Below are 24,428 nucleotides of genomic sequence, written 5' to 3' on the forward strand. Positions count from 1 at the left end.
TATTATTATTATTATTATTACATGTTTAATGTTCATATGCCATGAACTAGTAAATCAACAAGTGAAACACGTTTCTGATGAGCACATTTTAGATGGTCAGGAATGGGAATCTCAGTTGCCTCAGTCCTCTCAACCGTTGCTTCAATGAAGTACACAATGTTTTTGTTATTTGGCCAAATTTATATTAAAAAATTCCAAGAGATACCTAACCACACATAGTGTTCATGTCTGATGACTGTCAATGTACATCCTGATGTACTGTATGGTAGCATGGGAGTTCTATAGCTTTCAAAAGTAGGTTAGTTTGTCATGTTTAGTGAATCTACCCTTTTTATTGAGACCAAAACAATGACGCCTTCTACTGTACCCCACTCATTACTTTGTGCCTGTTATTAGCCTTGGGATGCATGGGTGGAGTTGACATCTTAATGCCAAATGTGTTCTAAAAAAGATTAATGAACTGACACAAACTAAAGAGACACATATAATCTGTGAGAAGACTATTTGTGGTTTTAATTAAGCCTGTTCATAATATGGAGTCTATAAATCACCATTTAAGACAAAGCCAAAAAGCCTTTTGAATGTGTATTGCAGAACGGCTCATTAAAACATCACCGATATGACTGGTTCATCCCCTAAACAAATCAAAGTATCACCAGCCATACGTAGCAGATTGCAGAAAGTTTGATAAGACCTACTTTTGTTTTTACTGTATTTGGTGGTTATCAATATGTCCGATCAAAATGTGCAGTGAGGTGGGTGGTGCTGTAGATTCACTCATTTAATATAATCACTTTTCTTCTATCTTTCATATTTCTATCAGTCAGTGAAGTATACGTTTAAGAACTGCTTTTCTTATCAGATTTTGTTTGTATATAATCTAGATTTAAAGCCTAGTTGTATTATTATTAGATATATACTGTATAACTTGTGTCAAAATAAAGATTGTATGTACAATCTCTGAACTATGTTCACCAAATATCCTATAATATATTTCATATTGCTTTATTCTTTAACCATTTTTTATTGACAGGCTACACATGTGTGAATGGAAAGAAAACTTTATTGATGTTTCTCTTACAAAAGTCAACCACATGTCAACATCCTGCAGTTTACAAACATCCAAAGTTTTCTCGCACCTGAGGAGAAAGTGGTGTTAACATATCACATCATACAGACGATAAGAAAAGTGTATATAAAAATGGTACGATTTAATTCCCCACTCATCATTCTTTTACTTAGGCACATCGGGCAGCCTTCCTTAACATTAAAGCCCCCCCCCCCCCCATTCTTGCATGCAACTGCAAAATACCCATCGGCATTTAACACAGTCCCCTTTGAGATTCAATCCAATCCATTTTGGATTATATCTGCATTCACATACAAATCCATTTTTTAATGCTCAACTCTTCAGGGTTTAATTCAGAGCCTGCCAGGTGAAATTGCAAAGGGTCCCACAACTCACGGCACCTGTCAAAATAAAAAATAAAGCCAAAATCATGAATAAATCGTATCAAAACAAAACATCATAGCTAATTATAAAAATCTTTAAATCAACATAATGTGTTATGTGTAAATACTCAGTGAAATCACAGACGCACACACACTCAAATTCTCTCTCTCTCTCTCTATTTATCTAACTCTCTTCTCTCTCTCTCTGTATTTATCTAACTCTCTCCAATTCTTTTGCTTGAGCACATTCTTGGGCCTCAGCCTCCTCTTGTTGGCCTCCTGAGTAACCCCGAAGTGGCCCTTAGGAAGTGGTTCTCTTCAGCCTGTACTAAGAACTCATCCTTCTGAGAAAACGCCTGGGGGTTGGTTTAAGCCAAAACACCCCCACCTGATGTTTTTATGCTGTGTATTATGAAGGTACACATTGTTAGCCAGAAACAAACATACACATGCACCAACCCCCACCTTTTTTCTTTTCTTTTTGCCGAAAAAGGAAAGCAGATAATGTTCATTTTGGACATTGTTCCCTTCCTGCAGTTTTGGTTGTTTTTGTTATAATATCAAAGCCATAGCATGTGGTGGCCAACAGGAGGAGCTGTCTCTTTCATACGTCACATGAAAGCAAAGAACATTTACTGATACAGTAAAAAAACAAAAGAAGAAGATCTCAACACATCATTTTACATTTAACAGGATTCGGTCTAAGTGCTCAATTGGAGCGCTCAGTTACATAGAAAATCAATATTCAACCAAGGAAGAGATATATTTAAATACAAGTTAAACAAAGAACACATAATAAAAGTTATATTCACATACACATCTGATACACCAAGGATCTGACATCGATATGAAAGACACAAACTGAAGCTACTTATAATACAGTAAACATAGGTTTGAAAAAAAGGGGAAAAATATAACTTTAAAAAAAATATGACAGTAATGGAAAATGATCTTAATAATTATAATTAAATGGAGCAAAAACAAAGCTTAAAAGGAGACATGGTAATGTGAGGTGCAGCTGGAGGATGGAAAAGGGAAACGCACAGAGGAAGTGGAACTAGGTGATTTGAGGAGAGATGTGGAAAAAAAGAAAACAAGGGCAGAGCAAAAAGGCTATATTCTAATATTGTGGCACAGCCTCCGCTTTTTATCTCTTTAACCCGGCACAAGGTCAACAAAGCAACTGAGAACCACTGATACTGTGGAAGAACAGCTGGCTGACTGTTTACCACATTTTTTCAGGTCATTTATAGTCTGAAGGAAAAGAGTTTAAAAAACGGAGGACAGTACTTTAGTAATGTTCTTTACCAATGTGGCATGCATGTATCAGCATGGAGTGCTTTGGGTTTAAGGTTATATTATCACCTCCTTCCTGGCTCATTGTTGTACCTGTGGTTTAAACATGCGCTGGTCTTATGGCATTCTGAGTTCATTTAACCCTCCTGTTGCCTTAGGGTCAATTTGACCCCATTCAATGTTTAACTCTCCTGTTACCGTTTATATTTACTGACATATTTTACCCTTGGGGTCAATTTGACCCCAGCAATTAAAACCTCCAGAAAATTATTAGAATTAATATTGTTTTCCAAGTTTAAGTGTGAGGTACTTTATGTTTGTTTGTTGACTATCTAAATAGCCCTTTAAATATTTAAAAAAGTTGATATTTCTTATTTGTTTGACAAAGTGAAAAACAGCCTGGGGTCAAATTGACCCGAAAGAACACCGACATTAAACATTGAATGGGGTCAAATTGACCCTAAAGTAACAGGAGGATTAAGCTCCTCAGCAACCGAGCGAGATGAGGTTACTTTCACAGCAATAAAAGCACAAGTTCACTTAACAACTGATTACCACTATCGTACTTTATTATTAAAACTCAATAATGTTAAGAGTTTTAGACCTTCTCTGTTGTATTAACTCTATTTAATATGCAGTTAGGGATACAAACAATGAACTAACTGTTTAGAAAGTTTATGTGGAAAAATATTCAAAGTGTTTGCGTAATTAGCTTTTCATTGACCATATACCTTGGTTTCTTTCAGTTAACTTAATGGCATATGGTTGAAGTTGAAGTGAACCATGAGTTTATAATATTGTTTCCAAGATTATGTGATCCTAATATAAGGAATACACCTTCAATTACTATTTTTACTCCCACAATCGTTTCAATAAAATATGGAGTATATTTCTATCGTTCATTTATTTGACCATCATCATGATCAGTTTTGTTTACGTCTGTCATACGTGATCTCTAACTTTCCAACAAGGCACATCTGCCCCTTTAATCTGATTTGAGACACTCATGAAGCATGATCCACCACATTCCCACAGAACGGTGCACAACAGCAAATGATTCACGGCACCGCGGCGAGTATCGCTACACGATGCTGTGAGGAAATAAATTAGCTCAGATAATGTGCGTGTTATAAAGACGCGTGTGATTGTGTTGGTGTTGTGCATGAGGTGAACTTGAAGCGCTGGCGTTTCAAAGAAAGCTGAAGTTATTTAGTGCGTGTGTGTGTGTGAGCTCGTTTCTGTTCAGGGCTTGTGGTATTTGTCATTGAAGCGGTGGATGGTTACACAGCCATGGTAGGAGATCGGCCGCGGCATGGCTGCCACTCCTGTGATGATGCCGGTCGACGGGTCGTAGCACAGGATGGTGTCGGTTGCTTCTCCGTTTTCCCCTCTGCCGCCAAGAATGAAAATCTTGCCGTTGCACACCGACATGCCAGAGCTCTCCTGCAGGGAGAGAGACACCAGAGATTGCTGCTTCAGAAGATTCCTGCAGGTGTATTCAAACGGCCTTCTCCTCAAGGGATCTGCATGTAACCCCATACCTGCTTGTTGAAGGTGTGAACCACGTGTATCCAGTAGTCCTCTGTGGGGTCGTAGCAGAAGATGGACTTGGTGAGACCGCCGCACACATAGATCATGTTGTTGAGGGACACTGCTGTGATGCAGCGCTTGGCGATGGGGATGTTGGCCCGCAGCAACCAGGTGTCCGTCTCCGGATCATAGCACTGGACCTGACATACAGTTGCACGTAGTTAGTTCTGTGTTATTGTGGTGGAGGAAAGAAGATAATAGACACCATGTTGTGGGAAGATAGTTGTTGAATAGAATAACTATGAAGCTCTCTTGAATGAATGCTCTGTGGGCTGACTTCAGCTTCACTCTGTGGTGCTGCATACAATCCAAGCATTCTCTCACCCACATCTATTTAAAATAGCCTCCTTCCAAACAGTGTTTCCTCTCGACTGCACACAGCTTACATGAACAACACGCTCCGTCAGACAAGGACCTGGAGGATCTGTGTGGATTCTGCTTCTAGGAGACTCCAAGTAGCTCTAAGACCAAAACTGCTTTTGAAGTTTGAGTTCCAGCGACAGACCGTGTTTCCTTGTTTACTAGCAGCAATAACCAGTTACAACACAAGTTACAGGGTAGCCTGTCATGTCCTGATCGCCAAGATAATATGTCTAGTCCTCTATTCTTGGTGACCCAGGACGCTTTTTAGCATTTTATAAAGGAACATTTAATCTTTTAGACATTTATAAGCCTATCTAAGCACAGATTAATTGAAATATCTACCTCTGTTGAAACTGATATGTCGAGCTATTGTTCAGACATCCTACTGTAAAGTCTGCTTTGAAAAAGGTATAATTACTGAAGACTCGTGAAGAAACGCCCCTCAGCTTTCATCACTAGGTGCTAGGTGTGTGGTTCGGGGTGCACACCTTGTCTGAACAGCTGTCGTCGTCAGGCCCTCCTCCGATGACAAAGAGCTTGCCGGCACAGCTGGCCACGGCCGGAGAGCTGACGGCCTCTTTCATGGGAGCCACCTCTGTCCAGCGGTTGGAGAAGGAGTCGTAGCACTCCGCGCTGCTCAGGCGGCTCTGACCATCATAGCCACCAACAGCGTAGACCTTAAGGAAGACACACACACATATTTGGATGAGAGGAGGAGTTGGGATTAGCACCTTGGAGCACACGTTTTACACAGAAACACAATCACTATGAGAGATGCTTCCAGCAAACCTGGTGTATGTTGACTGTAGGAGTTGGTTTGGCGGAAAAATAAATTTCCTTATTGGGGATTAATAGTTGATTAAAATCTGTTTACATTTACAATTCTAAATACTATTATCAGTTAATACATTTGCTTTCCTAGTTGGTGGATTACATGCTGTCCTACACAAAGTTCTTGATAATTAAATCGCACAAACCTTACTGGAAGCTAAAGCATTACCAACTGTATAATGTTGTTGACATAAGATATCCACTCTCGTTACTCATACTACCCTCCTACAGCGCAATGCATGTCAAAATAATAAGGAAACAGAATGGGAATGTGAGAGATGAAGTGTTAAAAAGCTGGTACAGATTTATGGTAAACTTCTATTTCCTCAATCAGGCGATCGCGTGTCAAGAATGCTTTACTGGTACGGGAACACAGCATGTTTCATCTACAGGCTTATGCAACAAAAACCTTCAGGCTGTTCCTGTCTCTCCACAAAACGTGAAGCATAAACAAAGCACAGAGGAGAGAGAGAGGGAGTGAGGAAGAGAGAGAGAGCTAGAGAGAGAAAAGAGAGACACAAAGAAAGCTGGCAGGAAAATGGGGAACATAAAGATGGAAGTGGAAGCATGTATTTGCATTGAACACCTGGGCTAATTGATAGCACTACCATATTTTTAACTGACAAGTTGAAACAGTCCACTCTGTCTCGAACATCTCAAGTGGCGGTTTAAAAATATTGTTATTTAATATCTTGGTTTTTAATGACAACAACAGGCAAAAGGAGCCTAGAATAAGACGATGGGCACATAGACTAACTGAAATGTGTTTATTTTCACACTATAATGTTGATTCAGCTGATAACAAATGTTAAATGCAAGATGTTTGATGTTTGTTGCATAAAACAAAAGATATATCTGAAAAACATTGTGGCGCACAGAATATAATCGCCCTCTGGAGGCACTCACTAAACCCCCCACGCGGTGTGGATACGCGGTGGAAGTGCATCAATATAGGAGCATTCCACACGAGGTCGATGATGTTAGCGCGTGCTCTATACCCACTCAGGGTATGTGGCAATCACATAAACCAGAAGTCAAACATGATTCATGACTATCTGAGGACCGCTGGCAACAGGCTGAATGATTATCTGTCCTCTACATGCACATAGGTGAGAAGCATTGAGCATGAGAGAAACACAGAAGACTTTTAGGGGAAAATATAATATACAAGCACAGGAGAATAGAAATAGAGAGAGAGAAAGAGAGTGAGAAACATTGTGATAGATGAGAACAGCTTTCACCAAGTGCAGCCATAACACAGAGGATAACAACTGGTGACGTATTCTAATCTGAGGAAACGCAACCAGTCCAACAGGACATCACAGCAGCCAGGACAAAGAGAAGTGTGTGTGTGTGTGTGTGTTCTTGAACTTCTGACCCTGCGAGATCCAGCTTGAGAAGTTCAAACTTTACGTTGTTGCATCACTTGAGTGTCAGTTAATTGAAGGCCTGCAGAAGTTAAATAACACAAATGTGGGCGTGCAAGTGAAAAGATATTTGATTCTTTTCAACTGAATATGTAAATTGTTGAAATAGTGAGTTAGTGGAAGTCAGTGTTATTTGCATGTAAGCTAGAACGTGCATGCCTAATACTCAGGCCTGCTTCCTAAACTCAGCCGGGCCGCTCATCAGAGGGAAGGCAGAATGAGGAAATGGCTGAGGAGGAGGGGCAACTGAGGTCAAGTTAAAAACAACAACACAGAGAGATGGATTTTAAAAGAGCACAGTTCTGAGAAGAAATGATAAGACAAAGAAGCACCAGAGATAAGAGACACAACATAAAGTAAGATAACATCTCTGTAAAACAAACAAAGACAGAAAGAAGAACATATGAGAAGGTGGTTGCAGACAATAGCCTCTCCTGGTATTTAATATCTCAGAGGAAAGTGTTTTTTTAAGAAAGGACTACACCTGTGTTTCTGCGAATACCACGTAGCTCTATATATGGTGTTGGTGTGATGCCTGACCATTTAAACGTCCAAGTTAGCAGGTCTTGGATGCATATGTAGTTGTATTGTTCCAAAACCTCTCGAGTCGAATTAAATGACCATCTTGTTTTCACCAGAACTTGATACATGAGTCACTGGAGTTAATTACAGCTCAGCATGAGACTCTCCAGCTGATTACCTCACTGTTGTGGAGGACCCATGTGTAGTTTGACTGAATGCATGTGTGTTTGTTGTTTCTGTGGCAAGGCAACCAAGCGTTTCGGTTGATGTTTGAAAGTCAGAGAGAATCCAATACACATTGCGGCTACAATCAGAATGAGTCACCACCTCCCTGACTAAGTAAATAAAGCACTGTTCTAGCTCAAAGCTTTCCAAAGAAAACATGTCCTTGCTCCATGTTCTTTATGTGTGCAAACACACGTGGGTATTTATACACACGATGTCGAAAGCACACGCACAAGCTCGGCCTGCTTCAGCAAAGACAATTTTGTGGTCGCTTTTCTTCACACGCCTCTCTTAACAGATCATTACCGTTCAGGAACCTTTCGGTGAGCCACACGTCATCGGCACACAAGCGATCAACGACTTTTACAACCACAAATGCAAAACAAGTAAATGCTCTGCAATGAAGACAGACTACACTATCTAGTTTAGGAACATTTCCAAGCAAACTTTGTGGTAAAAAAAACTTAGAAAAAGTTAGACTTTAATTACTCAATCCAATGTTTTTTTTAATGTACTGTATATATTTACAGAGTGAGTGTTTATAATGTTGCCTACGTTTGCAAACCCTGTGTGTGTGTGTGTGTGTGTGTGTGTGTGTGTGTGTGTGTGTGTGTGTGTGTGTGTGTGTGTGTGTGTGTGTGTGTGTGTGTGTGTGTGTGTGTGTGTGTGTGTGTGTGTGTGTGTGTGTGTGTGTGTGTGTGTACAGGCTTATCAGGGGTTCTCACTATGTAGGGCCACTCCAGGCTCATGTGACATGATGGGCAAGTGGACTCAGCTAGTCCTTGTGTGTCAGGTGCTCCATTAACTCCTATTGCCCTCACACAAGAACGTCCACCTGGCCGCACTGGAGACTGTCAATAGCAACAGCTCAGGTGTTGGCAGTGATCGGGGAGTGAAGTATTTTCCATGTGTTCATATGATATTGCTCCTTGTCACATGGTTTCATTCTCATATTTAGTGATCTAGGAAAATCAATTGGAGCTCCAGCTCCATATTGAAAAACGTTAACATGATGACTTTGGGGCATACGAGAGGGCTTGATAATGTACGATATGGATCTGGAGTTGTGAGGGTGCGATCAGGCAGCGGTAACCATGCACCCTAACGCAGATATGAATTCAAAGACATACATGTGGCTTGATGCTCCCTCCTTACCTTGCCTAGAAGGATGCCCATCTTGTGTCTCCAGCGGCCTTTGTTGAGAGAAGCCACTCTGATCCACAGGTTGAGCTGGGAGTTATACATCCACACGTCCCTGCTGTTGATACGGCCACCTGAAGGCGCCAAGGGACAAACATGACGGACAACGGTTCACATTCAAGACAAAAGGTGTTTTGGGAAACTCAGATTGTGTTTGCTGTCATTGAGTTGATCCGTTACAGAAGAAAAGTTAAAATGTACAGCCAACTTTGTGTGTTTATGTCAAAGTAATGCTTTACCTTCTGCACACACACACACACACATTCTAATTATTTCTATGGCAAACACACCATAATCAAGTATATTTAGCAGCAGACAGCATGACTCCTCCTCCTGCAGTATACTACTAAAAAAGTGTCTACGCTGTCGTCTCTGAGCAAACATGGCACTGTACAAAGTTGGAGGGAATAATAATAACAGTAACCTGACCAGGTTAGCGTGTGGTCCAGGCACATGTTTAACAAGCCCTGACATGTCTCCACCCCGCTCTCAATAACCTCACTACCAAAACCATGAAAACTAATAAGAACACTCCTGCCTTCAGAAGCAGGTGTCTTCAGACAACCTGAAGTACATTTCTTATTACATTACAATGTGCCGTGGTGGTGACCGCAGTTAGCTGTTGGCTGCTATCTTTGTGGGTGGTTATATGAAGCATGAATGATAAATCTAGAAAGAAAACGTGCTAGTGTAAACCAAGGTCTACAGGCCTCCTCTTTATTCACATGCAAACAAAGCAGGACTATTGTTAGCTCGCCAAAACCCAGACGAGACAGGTGGTACTGGAGAGAGCTATAAAGCTCGAGTTTCATCCTTATAAAAAAATTAATCACCTCCTTGGAAGGCCATCTATTTTTTTTTAAACAGTGTCAATACATGGGTCATATAATAATGTAATTCATGTTTAGTCGTTTTTTAATTGTAGCGTAGCACATAGACTGGTGTCTACTCGATAATCCTCTGGAGAGCGAACGAGCCGGAGAGTCTGCACGAAACACGTCAACGGAGGACAAACCACTTGAAAGTCTTCAAACAGCCAAACAGCCAAACTGTCTCAGAGGGGGAGGAGCTAATCAGGGCTCGAAGGAACAAACGGTGTGTTTGGGACGTCCTGATATGACAGCTTTATGACAGTTATGCATTGCCTGAAGTTATATGCAAACTATCTAGCTCAGTGTGTTACAACATTCCTATTGTCTGAGGAGGCAGCGAGAGGAGTCGGCCTACTTGTTAAAGGATGACGTGTACGCCTCCGTAATGTGTGAGGCAACCTCATGTGTTCTCTGCTTACTCACTGACACGACATTATCCAAATGTGTCGCAAATCACGCTGTCAAAAATAGCAATCGAACGATAATTAATATTTTATCAATAAAAAAAATGTTCCGCAGTATTGATCGACGGGTACCAGCTGAGCTCTCTGCTCTCTCTTCCCTCTGACTTTTTTATTTATTTGTATGCCCTAAATTGAATATCCATATTTTCGAAGTTAGATATTTTAGTATTGTGACAACACGAATAGCAAAGAGACCCAGACAGACAGGCAGGCTGACAGGGGATTAAATGTATCAAGTCAGGTGGGGAGACAAAAAGACCAAGTAGGGCAATGAAGATCATAACATGCTATGAATATGCTAGGAGGGGGGGGGGGGGTATGTTGACTTTTCCAGGCAGCGTGTGAGGGGAGAATGATAGAGAACATGTGAGGACTTGGCACAGTGAGAACACAAAACACTGCACACTCTTTACTGAAGCAGGGGAACGTTTCTCTCAATCTCCTTCTTCCTTTTTTCTTCTCTATATCTTTCAACTGCCGTTTTGCAGCTCAACAATGTGTGTTAGCACAAGCAGTCTCCCGCGGGCACTTTTAGACTTCTGTCAATTCATATTATTGAAAAGAATTTCCTAAAAGAAATATGAAAACTCTTCACCTCTCCATATGACAGCCATATAAGAACTGCAACAGACATGTTTATATCAATGTTTACCTTCACCCTGACCTCATCAATTAGGATGAAAGATGTAATACTAATGTCCTGTTTTATCTGGATCTTTGTTGACACCAAAGAAGGCGTATGAGCATAATGATATCTCAGATTTAGGTCGAGTCCAAGTTAATCACATCACAGCATATTGTTGGATTCTAATCTAAATGGGAGGTTAGATTGTTGCATACAGAACATTCTAGAAAGCTACCATTGTAAAAGGTGGTGATTGGTCAATAGAGAAGGACTGAGCTTTCCAATGAAAGCCTTACTCAGCACTGAGGCTGGAGGGTCCATCCAGATGTTGCTCAACTCAAACAGGCTGTCGCTGTAAAAATAATAATGGGCAAATCGCCATGATGGCCTTTTCCTGCCCCTCCTTTAGGGGATTAGATGGCAAGCCAGGCCAAGAAAAACACTGACCATGTCCCTGAGTGTACTTGTGAATATATATTTCAGGGTATGGCACAATCTTTCCGTTATTAAGAGAAACAGAATGTTATAACAACCAAGATCACACAAAGTAAAACCATATAACAATTTAGTGTCATAGAATGTGTGCCAATTACATTGATTCATTAAAAAAAGTAAAAAAATAAAAAAGGACATGTTCGGGAAAATAATATTTTGCGGGGTCTTACCTGACACCAGGATGTCATTGCGGAGGGCGCAGACTGCGTACTCGGACTTGGTGAACTCAGGTAGCTTGGCCAGGGACTTCCACTCTCCTGTGACCGGTTCATAGCATTCAGTGTAGGGCAGGTTGAAGCCCCCCACTCTCTCACAGCCCCCCACCACCACAATCACCTCAGAATATCCAGTCGACCTGGAAAAAAAAAGGGGGGGGGGGGGGGCAGACAAAATAAGGCGGAGGGAAAGACATTAAAAGAACGTAGAGACGGAGTGGAAATAACTACACAGCTGAAGCTATTAAAAGAACACATTAACACGATTACAGGCATGGTGTCTTATTAAAACACAATATGTCTACAGGCCTAAACAAATGGGTTATGGAGACATATAAACATATATGTCAACACGTTGAGGGATTTCTAATTGCAGATGGCCGACATGTGTGCCAGGGCTGGAACAGAGAGGTGGTTTCCACAGGAATTGCATCAGTTATCTTAAAGGCAAAGTTCCCTTCACAATGAAACTATTAATCAATACAACCAAAACACACAGCCAAAGCTGAAGTTACATGATCGCAAAGCTTTTCCTACTTGGCCGTTCAACACATGCCGTGGGTATGACTGCATTTCCATGGGGAAGCTAATAAACTACAGCTTCTCTTCTTATTGTGACACTCTAAAAATACTGACGCAGCATAAACACTGCGAGTGGTTTATCTGTAAATACAGGACATTCTGAATTCCAATGTAAAAACAAATTTGCCTTTTTGCACTTTGCACCCCCCCCCCCCTCCCCCAGGTTTCTGTTTACCAAATATGTGATATAGGTCAGATGCAGGTGGGAGATTCAAGCTCTTTCATGTCTTTGTGTACACGATACATTCAAGCCCAGGAGCATTCTAGCTTTATATGTGTGTGTGTGTGTGTGTGTGTGATTAATTACATTCTAGAGGTTAACCAAGATAGAAAAAAAGGGCATATGGGGTGAGAGAAGAACCAGGCATCTGGCAAACAAAGCTGACTTTGCAGGAACAGCCTGATTGACTTGCTGAGAGATCTGCCTGGATACTGACACAATACATCTGAAAAACGCGCCGCACAGCCTGAATAACTGACGTTGGCACTGTTGTCTGACACACAAAGGCAGCTGCACGGCTGTTTGATGTACAGCGGGCTGCCATATGGTTCGTTTTTTAATCTAATTTTTACGCTTTCAGTCGGAGCCAACTTTTGTCCTTAATCAAACACGACATCGTCCTATCCAAGATGACACTCTTCAAACTAAAATAACACGGGAAATAAAAAAACATTTGGAAAGCAGGTAAAAAAAGGTGAACAGGTGCAGACGGTTGGTTTTTTTTACGGCCAACCGGTCTGTGTAGAAACATGCCCTGTGGCCGTCATTATCAACTACATTTTAAAATAGGCCACATAATGACACACACTGTACAGTACATAACACTCCCTGTCTCCCTCTTACACAACAACAACACTACACCAGGCACATGCGTGAGCTGTAACCTTTAGCTGTATAATGTCGGATTAAGATTAATAACATGCTTGAAAGACACGTTTGTTAATTTTTGTATCTCACTCACATCTCGGTTAAAAGGTGTTGTGAACGCAACAAGACCAATCGGCTGAAATAAAATCGGAATTATAAGTCGTAGTACTTCAAAAAAAGCCCCAAAAATGTCGTCTAATAATCAGTGTCCGTTCTCCTTTTGTAGATAACATCTATTATTGTCTGCCGCCGTCCTCACAACTATCAGTCATCGTTGTACTTACCTGCGTGGACGAGTTCTGGGGGACATCATCTCATTTCCGAGCACGTGGTAGCGCCTGGCCTCGTGGAGGAGCTGGTAGCACTCCGGGGCGTTCTGGATGAGCTGGTCTCCCTCCACCGTCTGGACGAAGTAGTTGGGGTGCAGAAGGGGCAGGCGCACATTGTGCAGCAGGGCCTTGAGCATGGGCTTTCTGTGCTCCACACTGTGGTACACCCATCTCATCACCGCCTCAAACACCACCTCCTCCTTACTGATGGCCAGCTCATCGCTGCCGGTGTACTCTTCCAGCTCCTCTTTGCGCAGGCAGAGGAACTCCTCATGCTGAGCCACCTCTGAGAAGGTGGCCAGGGTGTAGCTGCGGCAGCGGCTGGCGAGCTGCTTCAGGGCGTGGGATTCTGCGAAGTGCTGGATGCCCAGGCAGTTGCAAGGGTCCAGCTGGTCCTCCAGGAACTTGGCGCAGGCGTCACGCAGTGTGTAGATCTGGAAGAGGCTGGAGGTCTCGATGAGGAACTGGACATTCTCTGTGGTGATCTTGGCGCGGCCGGTGTACACATAGCTGAGGAAAGAGTCCATGGCCTCGGCCAGGATGCCGTTGATCTCGACCAGCATCTCGCGGCTCTCCCGGTGGTCGTTGCAGAACATGGCTCTGAAGTAGGAGGAGCAGGCAGAAAGCACAGCGCGGTGGCAGGGGAACTCGCGGCCCTGCACGCTGATGACAACGTCGGTGAACAGGCGACAGTCGCGGAACTCGTTGAACACCTGCAGGATGCCCTCTGAGTGGGATGCCCCGGAGCAGAAGTCCAAGACATCCTGGCCGGCTGACGTTTTGGAGTCCACCTCCAACACCTGAGGAGACGACAACTTGTATGACGTTTTTTTCTTTTTAGATTTAAATCAGCAGAGAGACAGAAAGCTTTGAGAGCACCTTGCGCTTGACGGCCGGCGAGTTTCTGATCGTAGATTCCTCCCTGTTCATCCGTCTGCCCAGAATCAACACCATGGCTGCGACCTTCAACGTAGGCCTTCTCTAAACCTCAAGGTGACCTGAGGTTGGAGGACAGGCAGTTCAGTATCATTACAATAAAAAGTGTTTTTAACTTTTTCATTATAGACCACATTATCATGGCATCTTATGAGAAAGCCAGAGACCTAATTAGATCACTGTTGCACAAATTGAGAACAACAACACACACAAAGCCCCAAAGCATGTGTGCAGAAGTGTGTGTGTGTGTGTGTTAGAGCTAAAATGTATTGTTTCACAGCTTAAGAAAAGTAGCTAGAAGGAATGAAACCTGCGTGGCAGTTTATCTCCCTCGCCGTGCCCTGCAGCACACTGGAACACACGAGGTGGAAGATGACAACGAGAATGAGGAAAAGTGACGTCACATGATCATTGTTTGAACAGCAAGTGCAAAGTTAGTTGTGCTAATAATCTTGAGTCATGTTATGTTGTCTTTGAACCTGTAGTCTGACAACATTTAGGTATTTAAGGTAAACAACTCTGGTTCTCCCATTGAGGTATTCTGTGTTCACGTCCACAAAGACTGTGCGTGTATTAAGGAGTTCTTGAAGATATATAATATAACACTTTTGTATCTCTGGTTTTCCTACATTCGTTTCCTCCTGTGAGATCATGTTTTGTTAACTGTGGCTCAGCCACAGACAAAAACTATTCCCGAGTGTTATTTGCCTGCAGCAGCACTTCTTTGGAGACATATAGACCGAAAGACAGGTTTAGCCGGAGATATCGGACACAGATGGATTTACTTTATGACAAATACGCGCTGACTAGGAGCAAAATAAAAACAATATAGAAAAAATAAAAACTCGAAAAACAAAAACGATAAATGAACAAAAGCAGATTTTGTTGGTTTATGTTTCAATTATTGTACTTGTTTTCTGTTATCACTGTAAAAAAAAATACAGTGACTTTGAAATGACCAGAGACTTATAAGTAATGTACATAGTTTTGTTGTTGTTGCTATATGAACAAAATTAAATGGTATAATATCCCACTTTTTAGTATTAATGACATACACCGACGTGAAGCATCTGTGTGTCTGTGTGTGTGTGTGTGTGTGTGTGTGTGTGTTACCAGGTCACTAACCGACAGAAAACACCGTCATCTCGGTTCACTAGACAAAGGAGACGGTCTCGACCGTTAGCCCTCCACTGCACACACACACCAGATCAGTCGTTGCTTAACTCATCATATTTAGACAAATTCAACAGGGAAACTAGAAATAAATGTAAATTCAGACCTCATAAACCCAATAACAACACCGTTAGCTATAAATAGAACGGTTACCTGACGCAGACGTCTCCAGACAAAAGCTTCCTCTTCACGGACAGTGGACAAAACAAAGAAGAAGAAGAAAAAAAAGTATGGGTGGAAATAAATCAGTATCCTGAAGTTTATCGATATTTTTGATGATGTCTGCTCTCATTTAGTTATGGAAAGCAAAGAAGGCTGCGACACAGCCGGGACATTGTGACTGTTAGGTGAAGGCAAAAAACGAACTAGCTAACAGTAAACACAGAAGCACTTTATACCAGTCAGGAGGAAAAAAACAAAACATCCCACTGCACCCACTCAGCTGGAGCTGCTAGTGCATCATGGGTAATGGAGTTGAGATGGCCGTTGTCGCATACGGTTCGCAACCGATGAGGAACTCCCCTTCCCGAGCGCCACCGGTCCTCCACGTGGCTGTTCTTTGTTTGCAAACAAACTTCTGGTGGAGGAAAAGTTCATAACAAGAAGTACCAGCGTGTTGAGCAATAGACTCCAAAACAATACCAGCGTTATGGCGTAACTCAGATATCGACGACAGATAGTGCGAGAATAATAACCACGCGTTGTATAGATACACAACATTAAATACACAGTAGTAACATATAGATGTACAAAAGTCTCGCCAAGATTTATATGCGTATTTTACATCGACACAACAGCAAAAGGAAAAACGACAAAAACACAAGTTATATGTGCCAAATAAAAAACAGCTGTCATGTGATCCCGGTGAAAACACAGGATGAAAGGAGGCACGCAACGTTTATCTCAGGGGGGAGGAGGAATTTAGTTCGAAGGATATGTCACAACTTCTTCACCCTGTTGCAACATATTTGTGGGTGGGGGGCTGTACCCGCTACACATCATACTGTATGTCAATGAAAGTTACTGTTCGTGATGTACACACATCCTTTCCCTCACTGGGTGACCGCCATCGTAGGGGCCTCTTCAGACCATACATGTGGAGCAAGACCACTCTGTCCCTGAAGTCACACAGGTAGGCGACAGTCAAAGGTCAACTCAATGACCCACTTCAGGAAATGGGTGGCCACAGCCGAGCACAGGAGAAAATACTGCATCAGCCAGGTTATTATGGCCCCCGAGGAGATGCTGCTGCACATGCTCCACAGAACAAAAACATGTAATCAGAGAAGACCACGAGGAAGATAAGCAGGGCAAGTACTGCCAAGTGCTATCATGTCCAGGGAAAGCACGATGTATCTGCCAATAAATAAAAAATCAGGCATGGTGTATGTGTAGAGCTGTGTTTAACACAACATTACACAGTAAAGGGCACAGATTAGAAAATGTGATATAGCAGATGTGCCAGGCAACACTGAGAGCTGTGACGCAGCTCAGTGGACAGACACACGTGTCCCTCTGCGGTTAATGTGTTGTACCGGTTAGACAGCAGAGAGAGAAAAGTCCCCAGAGCCAGGTGTCTGACTCATCACACTCAGGGAAGGTGCTCTTTTCTTTTGTCTGGTGCCTTAAATTACTAAGTCAGTCAGCCATTGGTTAATGGACATCCAGTTTTAGACAAACACGGCTTAGAAGGCAAATGGAGGGAAGTGCTTTGTTATCACAGTGGCGTTATACAACTGAGGCTGAGTGGCCTTTATATTATATAATGATGATAACGTTCATATTTAGTTGGAATGCTTCAGCAGTCCAACTGTTGTTCTTGTCTTCTTAAATAAACTTGTTATTATTATGAGATGGAATGCTTCAGCAGTCCAACTATTGTTCTTGTAATCTTTAATAAATGTATTATTCTATTTTTTCCGTACCTTTGTTGTCCCTCTTCTAGTCCTTCATATATTCAGCTATTTAAACCATTCAAATATTTAAAAAAATGCAACTTCTTCAGGAATAGAGGGGAAGGACTTTTCATATTTTAAATGTTTGTATTTTTTAAATACTTTTATGTTATTTTTAATTCATCAGCACCTATGCAGAAAATCGTCAACTTTTAAAAGCTTACAGTATCTTCATATTTTCAGCAAATTCAGCAATTTAATTTGTTTAATGTTCAGATAGCCTTCACCTATTACTGTATATGTTCAAATATTTTTTATCTTTTCAAATTTTACTTTTGTACTTTTTATTACTTTTGTACTTTTATTTATTTATTACTTTTGTACTTTTTATTACTTTTGTACTTTTTCCATTACTTTACTTCATTACAAACTATGACTTTTATTTTTGACATATTTGACAGATTTTGTCAAACTAAACTATGACTTTTATTTTGAGATATTTTGGAAAACTATACTATACAAAATATGTCAAAATAAAGGTCATAGTATAGTATGCCAAAATATGTCAAAATAAAGGTCATAGTATAGTATGCCAAAATATGTAAAAATAAAAGTCATAGTTTAGTATGCCAAAATATGTAAAAATAAAAGTCATAGTATAGTATGCCAAAATATGTCAAAATAAAGGTCATAGTATAGTATGCCAAAATATGTAAACATAAAAGTCATAGTATAGTATGCCAAAATATGTCAAAAATAAAAGTCATAGTATAGTATGCCAAAATATGTCTAAATAGTATGTCAAAATAAAGGTCATAGTATAGTATGCCAAAATATGTCAAAATAAAAGTCATAGTATAGTATGCCAAAATATGTCAAAATAAAAGTCATAGTATAGTATGCCAAAATATGTCAAAATAAAAGTCATAGTATAGTATGATAAAATATGTCTAAATAGTATGGCGCGAGTGAAGAAAACGATCACAAACAGTCCGGCGACTGAACTCACGCGAGTACATTTAGTAAAGCAACGCAAGGGTTCGCCTCTCCTCTGGCGTGAACGCAGCATGAAGGAGAGTGAACAGACCGCAGTCCGCTGAAGAAGAAAAAAAGACCTTCAAAATAAAAGCACAATATTTTTTTCCTCCCTTTTTTAAGAAAAGGCATCATATTTATTTCATGCAGTTGCGGGCCACATAAAATGACCTGGCGGGCCACATTTGGCCCGCAGGCCTTGAGTTTGACACGTATGATTTAGACAATATACACCCACAAACACTACATTTTAAATATACATTTTCATTTACATTTTTGTATTTTTGGAGGGCAACTGAGAAAACTGAATTATATGATCTACACTTCCGTTCAAAAGTTTGGGGGTCACCCAGTAAATTTCGTGTTTTTCATTTTGGGGCGGCTGTTGCTCAGTGGGGTAAGAGGGCCGTCCTGCAACCGCAAGGTTGTGGGTTTGATCCCCGCTCTCCCCATTAGTTGCAAGTCGAAGTGTCCTTGAGCAAGGCACTGAACCCCCAGTTGCTTCCCGGGCGCATCACTGCAGCCCACTGCTCCTTAATAACTAAGGATGGGTTAAATGCAGAGAACTAATTTCCCCTTGGGGATTAATAAAAGTGTATATTTAATTTTACATTTTATTTAAAACTCAAACTTTTATCTATCAAATGAATTTCAAAATGAATAGGAAATATAGTCAAGACATCGATAAGGTTAGAAGTAATGATTTGTATTTGAAATATAAATGTTGTTCTTCAAACTTCTAGCTCAAAAGAAGGCCAGTGTTGTAGCTTCTCTCACCAGCATAACTGTTTTCAGCTGTGCTAACATAAAAAAGGGGTTTCTATCCCTCCATTAGTCTTCTAAGGTGATAACACAATTTACCATTAGAACACTGGAAATGGATATTTCATTAAAAACCAGACGTTTCCACCTAGACTAATCATTTACCACATTAACAATGTATAGAGTGTATTTCTGATTATTTTTATGTTATCTTTATTGAAAAAATGGGTTTTCTTTGAAAAATAAGGACATTTCTAAGTTTTTTTGTTGTTTTCAAAGTGAGCCCAAACTTTTGAACGGTAGTGTATATCACAATCAATCAATTCCACAACCGAAATCTGAATAACAGACGGTTTGTGAGTGTCTTCATGAAACTGTGTGTCTACTGTGCTGGTGCAGCAGCATCATCAGTGTGACAGAGATCTCCCTGTACCTCAGCCCATACAGGTATGGAGCAACCGCCCTGGGCAGCAACATGAAGACACACATGTTGACCGTGTTGATCCACACTCGCAGGTCCTGACTAATTTCTTCAGCCTGGAACAGGAAGAGCTCCAGGATGAAAACCAAGCCGGGGGTGAAGTAGAGCAGGAGGAGAACCCCGTGAGCCAGCAGTGTGACCCGGGCCCTCGAGAAGCGGCTATGCCAGATGCCCTGGGTCCTTGTCACCATGTAGAGCCGAATGTAGCAGAAAAAGATGAGCGCAGCACAGATGAGTGCCCACACGATGAAGTGGCTGCGGACACCCCGGATGTTCTTGACCTGGAAAAAGCCTAGGGAGATGAGGGCCAGACACACAGCCCCATTGTTCTGCGAATGTTCTCCCTTCACCACCCTTATGATCACCAGGACGAGAGGGTACATGGCCGCCAGCACCCAGGCCCCCAGCAGTATGCAGTGTGTGCGTTCCGGGGGAAGAACCTCATGGTAACGGAGAGGCCAGCGGACCGCAGCATAGGTGTCGACCACCATGAGGGTGATGGTGAATATGGCACAGGTGTAGGCGGTCACTATCACGGCCGTGATCAGCTCGCAGAGCAGCCAGGGTATTTGAGCTCTCACGGCGTTACAGATCACTACGGCCAGGTTGAAGACGAGGAAGAGTATGTCAGCCGCCAGGGTGTTGGCCACCAGCAGGTAACGCGTTTCCTGGCGCAGGGAACGGGACAGGAAAATGCACGACAGGAGAACGGGGTTGGCTACCAAGGTGGCCAGAGTGACGACGGTGGTCGGGATGACAAAATAATGGAGTTTCCACCTCAGAAGGCTCTCGACCCATTCCTGCGTGAGGTTTGAAATGAGCGTTGATGACGGCATTTTGTCTTTTGAGCTGTGGAGGCAGATGAGGGGTGTTCTATGATGCGTTGACTACTTCCTCCAGCAGCTTTCTGTTAATGAAGAGACCATCAATTTATATCAACAGAGTATATACAAATAAGCAGTAAGGTGTATAGAGACTTTTTCATACACATATTTTAGATTCTAGACCTCAGGATTGCAGGCTGGGCAATTTCATCATGTAATGTATCACTCTTTTCACCTGCCTTGGCTGACTCATACGCTGGTGAAACTTGTGTAGTGCTCCTGTTGGTTATTTATGGTCTAAAGGTCGAGGCATCGTGGGAAATGAGAGGCCAACGATGCAAATACACAGATATTGATTATGTGGATTATGTTGGAAATACAAAAATAATGCAAAAGAAGAAAGCAAAGTTGTTAAGAATTACTCAATGTAACATTACAATATGTACATTTAACGTATTCAATTTAATATAATATATAAAATATAATTACAATTGACCACAGTTAGACTGAAGTTTAGATGAAACAATCTTTTGGTGAACTCTATTAAAACATAAATTTCTCTAGACTTCTGTATGGTTTATATATATATTTAATAAAAACCTGATAGTAATGCCCCTGCTTACCAATTAAATGCTTACAAATAATCTTAACACTTGAGACAAAAACAGTAAATCGGTTTGTTCTGTTCAAACTTTTTGTTGACATACTTATTGACAAACTATTGATTGACTAAAGGTACGTTTTCTTACCTCACGTCCAGAACAAAAAAACCTGTGTTGCACTTCCATTCGGCTTTGTGCTTCTAAAAATCAATGGATGTCTCGTTTGACTCGTTACCCCCGCTGGCCTTATCTGATCCACTCTTTGTTGACTCACATAGATAGTATTAGGATGGAGAAAGCTACGGCCACTTGGCAGTCACATAGTAACGGGGTGGGGCATCATCCACTTAGCTCATGGTGCCACTCCTACCCACTAGCTTATTGGGGTTTTAAGTCATTGAAAACCATCGAGATTAAATTATTAAGATTCACATGTTCTGTGATATTGCTTTAACTTGTGGGGGTCATTTAACCAAAGAATCAAACCTATTTTGGCCGTGAAAGAATACATGGGAGAAATGTTCACGCCTCAGTTGCATGTCATCCATGTGGAGTCCTTCCTCTATCAGCTCCACGCTGACATCATCACATCCTGAGCACTGGAGGCTTCACTCAGTCCCATCTGTGAGTGGCTCGGGTACAAAAGAGAACGCGCTGTGGTACCAATAACATGGACATTGTTTCCATGTGTATTATAGATAAGAATGTTCTATAGCACCTAATGACACACTTGGGTTCAACCAGCAAATACATTAAAATGTTTTATTAGTTCATTCATCACCATCATATATGTCATTTTCTAAATCAAGCAACTTCCTCTTTGAACAAGTTCTCTCAGCCCTTCCCACAACGCGCTGTCATTTCTTTCTCCTCTTCATGTAGCCACCTCTCCCTGAAGTCTCCTCATCCTCTTCGTCCTCTTCATCCTCCTCGATCTCATCATCGTCGCCATCGGCTTCAACGCTGCCATGCTGACGCTGTTCTTCCTGCCACTCTCTTGCCAGCATTTTACAAAATACTTGGTACTCCTCTGCCGACGCGTTGGCAACATGTGTGAGGAAGCCGTCCTCGTCGACGTTGAAGATGTCGTCCAGTTTGGGGTTGATGATGAGCGTCTGGCCCTTCTTGTCCGGGGTTTGATACAGGCCCCTGCGCTCCAGAAAACCGTGTCGACCGCGCACCTCGTCCAGAGGGAAACGAAAATACCGGGACTTCACCATCCACGCCTGTTTGACACCCATCCGGAAGTAGGCGTACTGTGGAGAGATGAGTCAGTGCATGCCGTTACAAACAACCATCACTTTGGAATCTCAAAAAAAATCAAGGCTACATGGGATACGTCAGATTATTAGAGGCCTAATGTTCTGTTCTCGGGTTTAAAGCAGAACAAAAACTGAAATAAAGCATTCTCCATTCTGTAGACAGCCAAGTCATATGTTACGTAATAACAACAGTGTGATCTATTCAGAGCCACTTCAGCCAGACAGATGAGTTCATTTATGGCCACCAGAGGGGGTACGATACCAGCGCCCACATTACAATCTAAGCAGGTTTAGCAAATGTAGTGTCCAAACTGAAAAAAAGTCTTGGCTTTGAGTGTGCACCATCGTCCCACATTGAAAGGGAATGGATGTGCTGCTCACACCTGGGGCAAAAAAGCTAATCAAACTGTGGATGGCAATGACAATGCTACAGGGTTTGTAGAGCAAAACAATAAAGTATGTTGATTTCTTGTATGGTGGAAAAGTAGATAGTGCGTGTTGCATCTTTTATTTGTGTCTCGTTTGTATTTTAACAAAAGCTACGTGAACAACAAGAGTCTTGTCTTTCACGACTGTGACCCCTTATGTGATGTTTGGGTGGGTTTTGAGGAAGTCAAAACATCTTCAGTCAACCTTTTTTAGGCCTGCAACCAATAATTATTTCAGATTTCGCTTCAGTGTACGATCATTTGTTCAATATGTTTTGAATAAAAGGCACATCTGTCAATTGTTATGCCTTTCTTGTTTTGTCCAATCCAAAAATCTACAGCTGAGAAGCTGGAATCAGGGAATGACCAAACATGCCAACCTGAAATTTGTACTCCAGCTGAACCCTCTCTTCCTGGAACACGGCTGGACTATCTCTGAGGATGTCGGTGACCTGCTGGACGGTAAACTGGCACTTCTCTCTGAGGAACAACACCACACTCTTTATGGTCTTCACAGGCACACTCAGGATCTGGGGGTGATAGCACACCACTCTCTGCAGACTACCTACGGGGGGGGGGGGGGGGATAGAAGTAAACATACAGGTTTAATCAGGACGACAGCACCGACAGCAATGCTTTCCAGAACGTTATGATAAACTGCGCCGCACAAAGATCATCAGCTCACCTTCAACCAAACCTAATTTTCGCAGGTTGCCTATGCGCTGCTGGAGCTGCGACTCATTGATTGTGTAAAGTTCAGGACATTTCTCCAGCACTTTCAGCACACTGGAAGGGTTGAGGCCCAGGACAAACAGAGCCGTGAGGGTTGACAGAGCATGTCGGGCCACACTTCCTCCTCTGAGATCGGACGTGGCTTGGCAGAGCCGCTCTGCCTGGGAGTCTGTGAACCCCATATCAACCAGAGAGCGGAGGGACAGATCCGCGACTGGCTTCCTGGGTTGAGGAGCGACTTCATGGCTGAGTTGCTGCAGAGTATTCTGGCTGCTGGAGGTGCAGAGCAATCTGCACCCGGTGCACAGAGGCTGCAGGGGACTGAACACAGAGGAGGTGGCATTTATCTCGGCCCACCGAAGAACCTGGTGGGACAACAAGTCATCGCTTTATTAGGGGGACCATGGATTTTGGTACACAGTCAGGACGGGACAATGGCCGCTGTTGTGTAGAAGGTACGCTGTGATGTTGTTAGCATAAGTTAGCGTACATGAAGGTTACAGCGGAAGTATGAGGGCTGTCAGTCGTTTCTTCGACATCTCTTAAATTACGCGGGTCATCCGTTTGACTATGTAATAACTTTAAGTTGGAGAAATATTAACAGGGTCATGTCTTTTAAAATGTAATCACCTGACGTGCAGCAACTCGGGTACCCATGCTTGTCCGTCGCACATATACTTCCGTCGTTCAGCCTCAGAGGCTGAGAACAAGGGTTCCGCTTTGTTTCGAGTGACGACTTTATGCACAAGCAAGGTGGGCTTATTAATTGTTTTAACCGTAGCTTCAGCTAACATAACATATTTGCAATTATATTAAATACTAAATCCAATTTAGAGCTTATATTTTGTGTATCTGCAGGTGTCACTCAGCTGATTCATCCCCATGGTAGAATCTGCAATGTGACTTTTACTGTGCTGCCATTAGAATATATATATATATATA

General features: G+C 42.1%; 3 protein-coding genes across 6 annotated transcripts; all 3 read right to left on the reverse strand.

Annotated features, from left to right (window-relative positions):
* Positions 1–1,045: 1,045 nt before the first annotated feature.
* On the reverse strand, positions 1,046–15,821 carry klhl24a (kelch-like family member 24a). Of its 2 annotated transcripts, XM_056421114.1 has the most exons (9): positions 15,619–15,821; positions 14,236–14,354; positions 13,312–14,156; positions 11,533–11,717; positions 8,862–8,980; positions 5,190–5,378; positions 4,725–4,799; positions 4,290–4,478; positions 1,046–4,191 (listed from the first exon to the last, which is right to left on the reverse strand). In XM_056421114.1, exons 2-9 carry the CDS (start codon positions 14,308–14,310, stop codon positions 3,991–3,993), a joined length of 1,878 nt encoding a protein of 625 aa, XP_056277089.1. In that variant the 5' UTR covers positions 14,311–14,354; positions 15,619–15,821; the 3' UTR covers positions 1,046–3,990. The 2 variants fall into 2 exon arrangements, with proteins under 2 accessions (XP_056277089.1, XP_056277090.1); XM_056421115.1 differs by lacking the exon at positions 4,725–4,799.
* A 2,675-nt stretch (positions 15,822–18,496) lies between these two features.
* On the reverse strand, positions 18,497–21,233 carry LOC130198186 (probable G-protein coupled receptor 148). Of its 3 annotated transcripts, none has more exons than XM_056421322.1 (2): positions 21,212–21,233; positions 18,497–20,545 (listed from the first exon to the last, which is right to left on the reverse strand). In XM_056421322.1, the coding sequence occupies exon 2, from the start codon at positions 20,472–20,474 to the stop codon at positions 19,524–19,526; it is 951 nt and encodes a 316-aa protein (XP_056277297.1). In that variant the 5' UTR covers positions 20,475–20,545; positions 21,212–21,233; the 3' UTR covers positions 18,497–19,523. The 3 variants fall into 3 exon arrangements, with proteins under 3 accessions (XP_056277297.1, XP_056277295.1, XP_056277296.1); XM_056421320.1 differs by lacking the exon at positions 21,212–21,233 and adding an exon at positions 20,702–20,776; XM_056421321.1 differs by lacking the exon at positions 21,212–21,233 and adding an exon at positions 20,698–20,756.
* A 579-nt stretch (positions 21,234–21,812) lies between these two features.
* mterf4 (mitochondrial transcription termination factor 4) lies at positions 21,813–24,177 on the reverse strand. The gene is made up of 4 exons (XM_056421193.1): positions 24,117–24,177; positions 23,440–23,851; positions 23,135–23,319; positions 21,813–22,320 (listed from the first exon to the last, which is right to left on the reverse strand). The coding sequence occupies exons 1-4, from the start codon at positions 24,141–24,143 to the stop codon at positions 21,922–21,924; spliced, it is 1,023 nt and encodes a 340-aa protein (XP_056277168.1). The 5' UTR covers positions 24,144–24,177; the 3' UTR covers positions 21,813–21,921.
* Positions 24,178–24,428: the final 251 nt, after the last annotated feature.

This window comes from Pseudoliparis swirei, chromosome 8, assembly GCF_029220125.1.
Source record: "Pseudoliparis swirei isolate HS2019 ecotype Mariana Trench chromosome 8, NWPU_hadal_v1, whole genome shotgun sequence".
NCBI lineage: Eukaryota > Metazoa > Chordata > Actinopteri > Perciformes > Liparidae > Pseudoliparis > Pseudoliparis swirei.